The following is a 12,752-nucleotide window of genomic DNA, read 5'->3' on the forward strand; positions in this document are numbered from 1 at the left end:
GTACTAAATACCTATATGTCCCTATGCCATAAATGTCATGTATGTTGTGTATGTCATAAATGTCTATATGAATTGAAAATGGGGGACCCTGATGTAAACAAGACAAACGTCTTTCTCAGGTCTGCATCCCCTTAACAATTGTGTGTATTGAGCCGTACTGTATTGTACCCATTCTGCAATCTGTTAAATAAAGTTTTCATTCATTCATTCATTCATTCATTCATTCATTCATTCACATGCAGGCAGTAGCTTTAGCTAACGCTATCATAGCATCATGATCTGTAATGTGTCAACTGGACAACGCCAGCCTCGCCTGCCAACGCCATATAGACATGGCCGCCTAGTTATAGTTGAAAGTGGGGGTGCAAGTTTTTTTTTTCTTCTTTTTTTTTTTTACATTTTTTTTCTTCTTTTTTTTCTTTTTTTTCAATGGGTGGTTTGGAGGGGGTCCGGCACGACCCGCTCCACGGCAGCTTTTTTTACATTTAATGAACACCTGTATGTGCAATTTCCTGCAATATAGAGCCTTCAATCTTGACCAAAATAAAGCTGCTCTTTTCACTATAAAACTCAGTTTATATTGCAGTATGATAGCTATAATAATAATAACTTCACTGCGAGGGCTCTTTTAGCTAACGCTAGCTAGGCACGTATGATAGCCAATTACTATTATAATAATAATAATAATAATAACTTTCCCATCCTCCCAAAGCCCCTCCAGCCCCGTTCACATCCGCAGCACCAACAACAACAACAACAACTAATTGACGCTATCAATAGCCCCAGTGAGCGCGGCGGCTGAATGAATGAAAACTTTATTTAACAGATTGCAGAATGGGTACAATACAGTACGGCTCAATACACACAATTGTTAAGGGGATGCAGACCAGAGAAAGACGTTTGTCTTGTTTACATCAGGGTCCCCTTTCGTGACTGTGCTGCACCGAGTGAATCCACAGTCACTTGCTCCTCAATGGGAAACCAACCTAGATTTACCATGAAGGACTGGTTCTGGCCGAACCGTTCGTTATACAAGTATCACAGAGACATTACAAAGGTGCTCACAGTTGCACGAGGGGTTCGCACAGAGATACGGGATGGTTTGAAAGCTCGGCGTTGCTAATAAATATTTTTAATATTTTTTTATAAACTGCTCAAAGCGGCATTATTTCCGCCGTTGGGTGATCACAGCGCCTGCGCACCATCCTGTATCTCTGGATTCACTCGGTGCAGCGCCGAGGCTCACCATACGAGAAATATTCAGTTTCAATCTGTTTGCGCATTTAGTATACAGTCACAGTGTTCGACTTACGTGATGATTTGCTCCATTTTGATGTAAACGCCGAAGAATAATCCTCACGAGTCACAATGTTATCCAATATCCAGCCTGAATTTTTCAAGGGCTTTCGAAAAAGCCGCCTCCCCCAACATGTCGTATACGTCATGCCGACGAACCGTGGCCCGTGGGCACTGGATCAAACCATTAAAGTGGGGGGTCACACAATCTTTGGAAACTTAAAAACTTGCTATTAAGTGTCATTGCGTATTATTAATTTGATTGAAATTACGTAGTTATGGTTCGATAAGATTTATATATTGGGGGGGGATATTTATATCATATGATATGATCAAAAAGTGAGGGAGCAAAGAGACAAGCTTGCTCCCCCAAGTTCAATAGTCCTGGAGCACGTGCATCGTCTGCTCCGTTAAGTGGGCGCCTATGCATATAGATAGCGAACGTTAACGTTTGCAAACGAAGTCAACATCATCCAGCTGACACCACAGATCTAGATATTATGACGTTAGTTAGCGCTAAAGCTAACGCCAACCAGAGGGAAACGTTAATGTACGGTAGTCAGTGTAGTGGGAGGCAGCACTTGATTTGCATTGGCAAAGAGTTTATCTCATTCTATATCACGGCACGAAAAATAAATAAAAAATACTTTTTTTTGCGACCTCATAATGGAAGCCGGCCTGTATTTGTCTGCATGTATCAAACCCCCGGCTTATATAAGAGGCCCGTCCTTTATTCGAGTACCCTCCACTATTAGAGGATTTACGGTAGCCTCTAATGCTGGTACCGCTCCTTTGGCTAGCATGGCTTCAATGGTTAGTGTAGCCTCTACAGCTAGCACGGCCTACACGGCTAGCACACCCCCCACTGCTAGTACAGTCCATACTGCTAGCACGGCCTCTGCAGCTAGCAGAGCCTCTACAGCTAGCATAGCCTCTACTGCTAGTGTAGCCTCTACAGCTAGCATAGTCTCTACTGTTAGTGTAGCCTCTACTGCTTGTAGAGCCCCTCCTGCTAGTACAGTTCCTACTGCTAGCATGGCCCTTACTGCCAGGACTGCCCCTTCAGCTGGCAGGGTCTCAGTTACTAGAACCGCTCTTTGTGTGGGTTCTTTGGTCCCTACTGCTAGGACTGCCCGTTCAGCTAGCATGGTCTCGTTTTCTAGAGCCGCTCCGTCGGTTACTATGGTCCTTATGCTAGGACTGCCCCTTCAGTACTCTTCGTTTCCTAGAGTACCCAGGTACTGCTCCTGGCATGGAACAGCAGAGCGTTTCCCCTGGAGTCCAGGCGTACCCATGGGAGGGAAGCCGCCTGGCCCACCGTGGAGCCCCCAGGGGGAGACAGGGTTCCCGATGCCACAGGCCCTCTCCACCGCCCTGGTCGGTGTCTCCTGCTCCCGAGGAGACCCCGACTCCTGCTTCCATCCCAGAGGAGGCCCCTGCTTCTGGTCCTGCTCCTGCTCCCGAGGAGACCCCAGCCCTTGGTCCTACCCCTGGTCCTGCTCCCGAGGAGACCCCTGTCCCAGGTCCTACTCCTGGCCCGGCTCCTGCACCCGAGGAGACCCCTACTACTGGTCCTCGTTCCCCTCGTCGGCCCTCCGTCTCCGGTCCCAGTCCCACTGGTCCTTTGCCCCGGCCTCCCTTATCCAGTCCCCTCTCCGGTCCTTTTCCCCAGCCCCCCTTCTCCAGTGCCCCTCCTGGGTTAGTTTCTCCACCCCCCCTGCTCCAGGCCCCCTCTCCCTTGTCCCCTTCACCCTGGCCTCTTTCCCCGGTTTTTTCCTGGTCCCCCCCTCCCTGGGGGGTTGCTTCAGTTCCCGCCCACCCTCGGGGGTGTACTGTTATGTTCCACCTGGTCCTGCCCTCTTCCCCCTCCTATTCCTGGACTAAATGATGACATTGTAGTAATTTTGAGAAGAGAACATCCAGAGCTCTCAATGAGCGTTGGAATTTCGAAAAACTACACCTCCCAACGGATTCTAGCTGCCTTCAAGCAAATGACTTGTGTATGAATTTTTTTTTATTTCTCTTATTACTCTGGATTATATACCACAAAACTGAACGTTATTGGCATATATTGGAGCGCAGTTAGTTTGTCTCCCCTATTGTGAACATTTAGCAACCATCCGATTTGAAATCAGTTTAAAAATGGCGGAGCTGTCACAAGAATAAAAAACCTACTGTACATACAGTAGATTTCATTCTCTGTTCTTCATGCACGCCTGGTGATACTAAATCCAAATTGAACTCTGCCATTGGAATAAGTAGATTTGGCCCGATCCATAGCTGTGCAAGTTGGCTATAATAAGGTAATTTATAGTGTATGGCATGTAGACAATCTCGTTGGCAATATAGAACAGCTGACAGATTAGAAATAGCATCTATTGTTCAAAAGTTATGAATAAATTAGTGAAACTAATTCTAAATAACTAAATATGTCTTCCTCTATGCCCTCTGCCTCTCTGCACGCATCTCACACGGGAGGGGGTTGGTCTCTCAATCTCTGGGTCTTTGGCTAGCTTGTTGTTAGCCAGCGCTAGCATGGGAGCTAGTTCAGCTAATACAGGCCTGCCGGCTGGGGAGGTTCATCTCTGGGGCATGCGGGCCGCAGCGACCCGGTCACACTCATCGTCTGTTCTGGGCCAATAAAATGAAATATATTATATATAGAATATGACCCAGTAATGAATAAACTAAATACAACAATGTGGCTATTTGAGAACATTGCATTTGCTAAATAAATACGTCAATTGTGCCTCGGCAAACAGCGTCAGCGCGCCGTGTGAGCTCAAGCAAGCATCGATTTCCTGGGTGATTTTATAGTTCACATCGCTACTTTAGAAACAAGCTTTTCGAGTGGAAAATATTACCAAAATATCTGGAAAAACCTCTCACAAACACTATAGACTGTCGTAAACTGAACAAATGCTATAATATATGGCCAACAATTGCCTATAAACAGTACTTACACTGTCGGTTCAAACTGCGCACAGGACCTAATTTGCTAGGGAGGATTTTGTTCCATGACCGCTGGCTCTGAAGATTTCGGGAAAAGACACAAAGATTGTTCCGGGATGTTTTATATACTCCCTGTGACGACTGTGATACAGTACTTCCGTCGATTTACCACATACTGTAGGGCATAGGCCCATGCAAAAATCTTGTCCATCTGTTAAACATCATATTTCCTGAGTACAGTTCATTACAGTACTACTTTTCTATTGGTTCACAGCTTGTTTGCACAGAACCTTCATCATGAAGTGGGAGAAGCTGAAACCACCGGAGCTGGATGATCCCATCTGCTGTTGTGAATGTGATGTCAATGGCTGCTGCAGCGACTGTGAGGACCTGGATGAGGACTGTAACAGGTGAGGCTCCGTCAGGGTGCCGTATTGACCAGAATACCACAACCATTATAATAATCTTTTTCAATACTTATTTTTTGGGGAAAATATTTTTTTAAGAGCAAATCTTGTATTTAGGACTAGCGATACTAACACATTGAACGAAACAAGGTATGTATTTTAAATGAAATGGTCTTGTTTACAAACAGATAGAAATGCAAAAACAAATTTTTTTATTTTACAATTTATTTTGAATTAAACTGTAGCCTACTGGTAGGCCTATTTCTAACATTGGCCTTACTTGCAGCTAGAGTTGGCTGGAGCTGGTCCCCGGGTTTTTATGTTGTATTTGTCACATATAAGGTACATGTACATTACAGTGAAATGCTTGGTTCTGTATGAGCCCCCTGGGATTGTGCTTCATACAGTAAAAAAAAAGTTTAAAGACCAAACAGTAACACTATACAAAATATACAATATATAAACTAAAGTACAAAATGTTAACAAAATGCAAAGATGAGGTAGGGATGTAGTGCAAATATTTTAGTAATAAATAGATAAAATATGGTGTAGTGTTAAAAAGTGTCTAAAGTGAATGTTAACACTTTGAGTGCCAGCCACGAGAAATCTTGTTAGTTCATGCCATGCGTTGAGTGCCAAGGACGAGAAATCTCATTATTTAATCGTTATTTCTTTTATTAGTGATTTCCATAAATGTTTCATCAATCTAGCCTCACGTTACCATTGGGACTGGCTCTGAGCTCGAACAGGGAAAATACCGCCCCCTATCGTCTCCCGGATGGTAATGCACGCATTGGATTGGACTCAATGGAAATGCATGAAAAAAATAAAATCCGGAATCCACATTTTACTTATCAGGCATGTAACCCGAGCCGATTGCATTCATTGCCGACCCTCAGAACAGCGTGGAATATGTGACTCGCCGTGACCAAACCCGATTTGATTCGCAAGGGGGAGGTGCTCTGAAATAAAGAAAATGTCTTGCTGTTCAGAAAATCCAAAAAATCGAAATCTTGATTTTTTTTACATATTTGAATTGTCATTAATGTGTTCCCTTGTTTGCCCTTAGTTGCAAACTTAAATACAACTTGTAAATGAGGTAATTATTGTTATAATAGTTCCACAAATTTTCTTTCAAGTGAGGAGAAAAACTACATGCGCGGGCTGTGCAGGCCTGTCCAGGTAGCAAGTACTGGTACTTAATAGGTGTTAACACACAGACACATTATTTAGCTCTCCTATCTCAGAGAGAGAATAACACACTATTAATACACTATCTTAATGTTATAAGTTATAAGCAACGTAACGCAGTGTAAAAAAAAAAGATAAAAAAAAGAGGCCTTGACGCCGTTATAAAACGCATGTTTTAACTTAATTAAAAACCATTAAAACACAGTTAGAATTTTATGAGCGAACGAATTTCGTTAGGGTGCATTTTTTTCAACCTAATAGCTAAATACATCTAAATAACACTGTTGAAAGCTGGGCTGTGTAGACGTTACAAATGTACAATCGCGCGGCTGCTGGTGCTGCAGCGCGAGGGGAGATGAGTCGAGCAGGGGAGACGAGGCGCGCGTTAACCCTTTCACTGCCACACTACAGAAGCGCTTAGTAATGCTTCGCCTCAAAGCCGTTTCTGGCCGAATTAGTCATCGAATCTTTAATTTTTTTTTAATTCTTATTCAGAGGTATTTCGTCGAGATTTCATAATTTGTAATGTAATGAAAAAAGACTACCACTTTCACTACCACACTACAGAAGGTTAACCTTTCACTACCACACTACAGAAGGTTAACCTTTCACTACCACACTACAGAAGGTTAACCTTTCACTACCACACTACAGAAGGTTAACCCTTTCACTACCACACTACAGAAGGTTAACCTTTCACTACCACACTACAGAAGGTTAACCCTTTCACTACCACACTACTGAAGGTTAACCTTTCACTACCACACTACAGAAGGTTAACCTTTCACTACCACACAAATTTTTTAATAAACTATCATGACTTTTCCTTTTTCCTCTGGGTGTTGTGTTTGCAGTCACCAGACTCATTGTAATAACAAAGAGCCTCAGACTGGAAAGCTGCCAGGTGTTAATTGCCCTAGAGAGAGGGGGGCCATGGATTACAATGAATTCTGGGTAGTGTTGTAGTTGTTTCACTATTGTCACCGAATAGCCTGCTCGTCTCTTGAAGGCTATTATCTCTGAATACGTGTTGTGATATCACCATGAATCATAGGAAGTAGCTTGCAAAGTATCCCACCAAAATGTTCAAGTGATGGCTTATTTTGAAGGTATGAATCTGTACTTTCATAATATGTAAAAAAAAAAAAAAAAAAATGAAGATCCCTCAACATGACCATGAAGTCCATACCTGGGCACATATGTGTTTCGAGTACCCAGCGTTGGATCAATAAACGCGATCGATATTTGGAATGCCAATCAGGAATTGGAATAATCTTTTTGCAGAACATCTGATGTGAGGTAAGGAATCAGTCTTGGGGTAATCAAAGTTTTTTTCACATATATCTTAACGTGTATATATCATATCTGTGTATGTGTGTGTGTGTGTGTGCTGACCAGGAAATATTTTCAGCCCGCTTCTCTAGCGTGCATAAGTACACATATACTATCGATAATCTAGCGTTTATTTGAAAACGATTCATAAATAGGCTGAAAAATGACAACGTGTTTTGTGTATTCCACTAAAGGGCGTTTATCACAGAATCTTTAAACATTTCTGGAAATGTCCAAACACTAGCATTTTTCAAAATGGTATAAAACGGAAATGTACAGATGAAAAAACAATCCGTTTCGTACATGTTGACTGCAAGCAAGTCATTGATAAGTGGCGGGCGTATTAGACACATAGCCATAATATAGAATATAGAAATAGCTCCGTGAAAATCATGAAATATCGGAAAATCAGTCTAAAAAGGCTGGCATTCAAGCGATAAATCGTGCGCCCCCTGCTGGCACTCAAAATGTTAAAGGCGAGTGTTTAAAGTGAGTGTGTGCATGTGGATGTGTGTGCAATGAATGTAGATGGATTTGTTAGTGTTGCATAGAGTCATTGAGCATCCTGAGGATAGAAGCTCCTTTTGAGTCTCTCTGTACTGAGAATGAGACTCTGGTAGCGCTTGCCTGACTGCAGCAGTGCAAAGAGGCAGTTGTTTGGGTGGCTAGAGTCTTTGACTATTCTCTTAGCCTTGGCCCTGCAACGCCTGGTCTAAATGTACTGGAGAGTGTGAAGCCCACCTCCAATTGTGCGTTCGGCTTATGGAGCCACTCTCTGCAGTCTGCTGCGGTCGTGTGCAGTGCGATTCACAAACCAGGGGGTGATGTTACCCGTCAGGATGCACTCTATTGTGCATGAGTAGAAGTTCTTCTGACTCACTTTGAACTTCCTTAGACGCCCACGGAAGTAGAAGCCCTTCTTCTGACTCACTTTGAACTTCCTTAGACGCCTAAGGAAGTAGAGGCCCTGCCGTGATCTGGGTCTGAACACCGCCCTGAGCGCCTGGATCCTGGACTTTCTGACCGACAGGCCCCAGGTGGTCAGGGTGGGTGGACACACCTACAACTCAATCTCCCTGAGCATCGGGTCCCCCCAGGGCTGTGTTCTCAGTCCTCTGCTGTACTCACTGTACACACATGACACACATGTGTGGCCAGGTTCAGCTCCAACTCCATAGTGAAGTTTGCGGACGACACGTGGTGGGGCTGATCTCTAACAATGACGAGAAGGCCTATCGGATGGAGGTTGATGTACTGGCACGTTGGTGCCAGGATAACAGCCTACTCCTGAACATTGGTAAAACCAAGGAGCTGATCGTGGATTTTAGACGAGTACAGCAGGGGACACACAAGCCACTGTGGATAAATGGGGCTATCATAAACAGGGCGAGCAGTTTTAAGTACCTGGGAGTCCACATCACAGAGCCACTGTGGTAAAAAAGGCAAAACAGCGCCTCTACCACCTGAGACAATTAAGGAAGTTCAGAGTATCATGGAAGATACTCCACTCCTTCTATTCCAGGGCTGTAGAGAGCATTCTGACTGGGAACATCACTGCCTGCTATGGAAATAGCACGGCCCAGGATAGGAAGGCCCTACAGAGTAGTGATGTGACGATTCATCGATTCGCATCGGTGCACCGGCATAAACGTTCACGATGCGAGTGCACCGGTGGAATAAGTCCGCATCGGCTACAATTCAGGCTGAACTTGCGATGCATCTTGTTGTAGCGTCTTTGCATCGGTCAAAACCGATTCATTCATATAATTTCCTCTCATCCACTTCTGTCAGCAGTGCACTGTGACTGCACACAGCAGATACTATCTTTGCTTCGCTACTAGAAGGCGAGAGCCGCGTCACAGTTATCAACAACAAACAGTGGGAGTCGAGGAGGAGACATGAATAGAATTTATCAACTGGCTAACGCTAGTAGCCTCTAGCTAACGCCAGTTAGCCGTTCAGCTAACGCTAAACTACAGTGTCTAACTAACTAACTAACTAACGTGACTCTGCAACACCAGTTCCATTAGTGAGGAAATGGGGGGGGGGGGGGGGGGGGTATATTGAAGACGCTTGACAACAAGTTCAAAGATAACTTCACATTTATTGGCAATTCGTTTCTTTCTTACATCGCTTCCTCCAGGTTCCAACTGTGTTGACAAAATGCAACCCTGGTGTGGTCAGCTACGGTGCATCAGAACGCTCAAACTCAAACGCGCCACGCGCTCTCTCTCTCTCTCTCTCTCTCTCTCTCTCTCTCTCTCTCTCTCTCTCTCTCTCCCCTCTCTCCCTTCCCCTCTCTCTCTCTCTCTCTCTCTCTCTCTCTCTCTCTCTCTGTTCAATGATTTAAAGTGGCCAAACGTTACAATATAAATACTAATTGGATAGTTGATGATAAACATTTAATTTCATTATCTGAAATATTATAAAATCATTAAGTCTGCTATAAGCCATTATCCCTTTGTGTGTGATTATTATTGTCTCACAGTAGTGTGTATATACATTGTGTGTGTGTGTGTGTTTTTTTTTAGCTAAAGTGGATAAAAAAAACAGTACTATGCGAAAGTCTTCTTAGGCACCCAAGAGTTTTTATATAAATTGTCTTACAGTAGATTATTTTATTTTTAATAATAATATAAGCTGTATAAGGAATACAACCAAATCCTCTGTCATACCATAAAATGTTATCATTATTTTCCATCGTGTTGAATCGTATCGCCCCGAATCGCATTATGTTGAATCAAATCGTATCGAATCGTATCGTATCTCAACAGGGGGTGAATCATATCGCATCGCCCGGTGCTTCAAATGTATCGTTAATGTATCATATCGTTGGCACCGTATCGAGATGCGCATTGCATCGGCCTCAGTGATGGAGATGCACATCACTACTACAGAGAGTGGTGCGCTCAGCAGAATGGACTACGGGTATTGCACTACCACCCCTGCAGGACTTATACAATAGGAGGTGCAAATCCAGAGCCTGTAGAATAATTAAAGGGGACATGCGTTGCTATTCCTAGCACTATTTGGGCAACTTTACACAATTCCTGTGAGTCTATTGAAGACATCTGTAAGGTTTTTTTCAAAAAAATGCATTGTTTTATATTTCTAATCAAGTACTCAAAACCATAATTTTTCAGCTTCAAGATTTCAGGCTGTTATGGCCTGGCTCCGCCCATAAGCACTTTGAGTGACAGTCAGTCCACACAGTCTGCGACTGGTAGACAGAGAGATAGAGAGAGAGAGGGAGGGGGTGGGAGAGAGAGAGAGAGAGAGAGAGAGAGAGAGAGAGAGAGAGAGAGAGAGAGAGAAGAGAGAGAGAGAGAGAGAGAGAGAGAGAGAGAGAGAGAGAGAGAGAGAGAGAGAGAGAGAGAGAGAGGGAAAAAAAGACAGGCCGTTATTGATAAGGCCCCCTCTCTCCCTCCCTCCCTTTCTCCTCCTCTCCCTCTCTCTCTCCCTCTCGGGTGTGCCGCGCGGCAGCTTGTGGGGGGGGGCCCTCCCTCCCTCACTCTCCCGTTCGGAGGTGTGTGCCGCGCGGCAGGTCCCCCCCCCAAGTGCTCCCAAATGCTCTCTATCTCTCGCTCTCTCTCTCCCTCCAGAGTGCATGCAGAGTATGAGGAAGTGGTTTCCACTCGCTGTGTACAGTCAGTCTAGGTAGATTGTGGGCGGGCATTAGCTACAACCACAGAGCCAATCACATCACTGCCTGCTACCCAGAGCCTGAGTAACATCACGCAGGCCTTCAAATCAGGATGGCCTAATTTACTGGAGTAGGAAATGATCTGAGCTGAATCAGAGCAATCCGCCAATATGGTATTTAGACACTAAAACACATTGATACTAACTCCTATTACTATAATACAATGCTAGAGACTGAAAAATGACATTTATAATGCATGTCACCTTTAAGGACCCTCACCACCCCAATAACAGCCTGTTCAAGCTGCTGCGGTCAGGCAAGCGCCTCCGTATACACGCAACAAGAACAGAGAGACAAAGGCTCAGCTTCTTCCCTCAGGCCATCAGAAAAATGAACACTGATCTCTCCGCACACATGAACACACACATACACACACAACACAACATTCTGCACTCGCACACACACAAACGCACCACAGGTCACTTTAAACACACAAGACACTTTAAAGGAAGGAAAGGACACTTTAAAGGGGACATGTCTTGCTATTCCTTTCACTATTTGGGCAACTTTACACAATTCCTGTGAGTCTATGGAACACATCTGTAAAGTTTTTTTTCAAATAAATTCATTGTTTTGTATTTCTAATCAAGTACTCTAAAGCAGCATTTTTCCACTTCAAGATTTCAAGCTGTTTTGGGCTGGGCTCCGCCCATAAGCGCTTTGAGTGACAGTCACCCACAGTCAGACAGAGGCAGACAGAGAGAGATATAGAGAGATTGAAGGGGATACTAATTAATTTCGCCGCGGGAGGGCATAATCCCACGGGACAATTAGGGGTGGGAATCACCACTTTCATCACGATACGATATCGATACTTTCCGATATCACAAAGTCTGCCACGATACGATACGATTAGATTCAGGTGCCTGCGATCGATATGAGACGATATTATATGCCCATTTAACACAATCAGTAACATTTAAATCAACAACAAAAAAAGGCAATGGAAATATCATTTGACATTTTTATTTTTGAGCTCTTCCAGACATTTAAATGAAAAACAATCTATTGTTTTTAATACAAATAGACCTCCTGTTCACTGTTTTTGGTTCACTGTTTTTTTTTTTATATATTAATATCCTATTCACTGTCAGAGCTGTATTTTGGCTGGAAAAGGCATATTGGGATTCCGAAGGTGCAGTACCGGCCAGATCCTGGTAGTGGGGCTATCTCGAGAATGCAGTAACCCCCCTCCTTCCCAGTCCCTAGTGGACCTCTGCTGTTCTCTCTATATGGCTCTGATCAGCTTAGCTTAGTTAGCTTACGCTAACGCGACGTTAATTTAAGTATTTAACGCGACGTGGGCATAAAGGAATGGCGAAGATGCAAAGCATGTTAGATGCATTTGACCCGTTGTGGGGGAAAAAACAACAGGCACTTATTTCGGGTCGCAAAATGGGCGGACTCTGAAGCAATGCTGTCTAACGTTAACACACGCTGCTACTGAGCTACTGTTGTGGCGGCCGGGCGGATTTGCATTGCTCACCAGGGGATTTTCAAAATAAGAGTATCGCAATATGAATCAATCTTTTTACGTTGATGTATCGTCCCACCCCTAGGGACAATGCATTGGTAACTTGTTTCAAATGACAATATATACCCCTGTGAATATTATTGCATGGATCGGAATACAGGCGTGCACGTGGGAGTCAAAGATATTTTGACAGTGATATGCGAGTGGAGAAGCTCCATCCCTGCGCGCGCGGTACGGGAGGTTGTGTGTAAATGTGTGTGTGTTTCCCCAGAAGCTCCTGTCCCTCTCTCTCTCCCTCTCTATCTCTCTCTCTCCCTCTCTCTCGCTCGCTCCTTCTCTGCTGTCTCTGTCGGCACCCACCTGCTTGAGGAAGTGTCGGTATTTCCACTCGCTCTGT

At 44.1% G+C, this 12,752-nt stretch overlaps 1 protein-coding gene across 1 annotated transcript in view; it reads left to right on the plus strand.

Annotated features, from left to right (window-relative positions):
* Positions 1–4,545: 4,545 nt before the first annotated feature.
* Positions 4,546–12,752, plus strand: part of LOC311233459 (palmitoyltransferase ZDHHC23-A-like) — a gene marked incomplete at both ends in the record, with an annotated part of 40,203 nt that continues 31,996 nt past the window's right edge. Inside the window, one exon of the mRNA XM_084320426.1 lies at positions 4,546–4,658. Within this exon, the coding sequence (XP_084176552.1) occupies positions 4,546–4,658 (113 nt within the window). The remainder of the gene's footprint in view (positions 4,659–12,752) is intronic.

The sequence above is a fragment of the Notolepis coatsorum genome, assembly GCF_963971535.1.
Source record: "Notolepis coatsorum genome assembly, chromosome: 8".
In the NCBI taxonomy this organism is placed as follows: Eukaryota; Metazoa; Chordata; class Actinopteri; order Aulopiformes; family Paralepididae; genus Notolepis; species Notolepis coatsorum.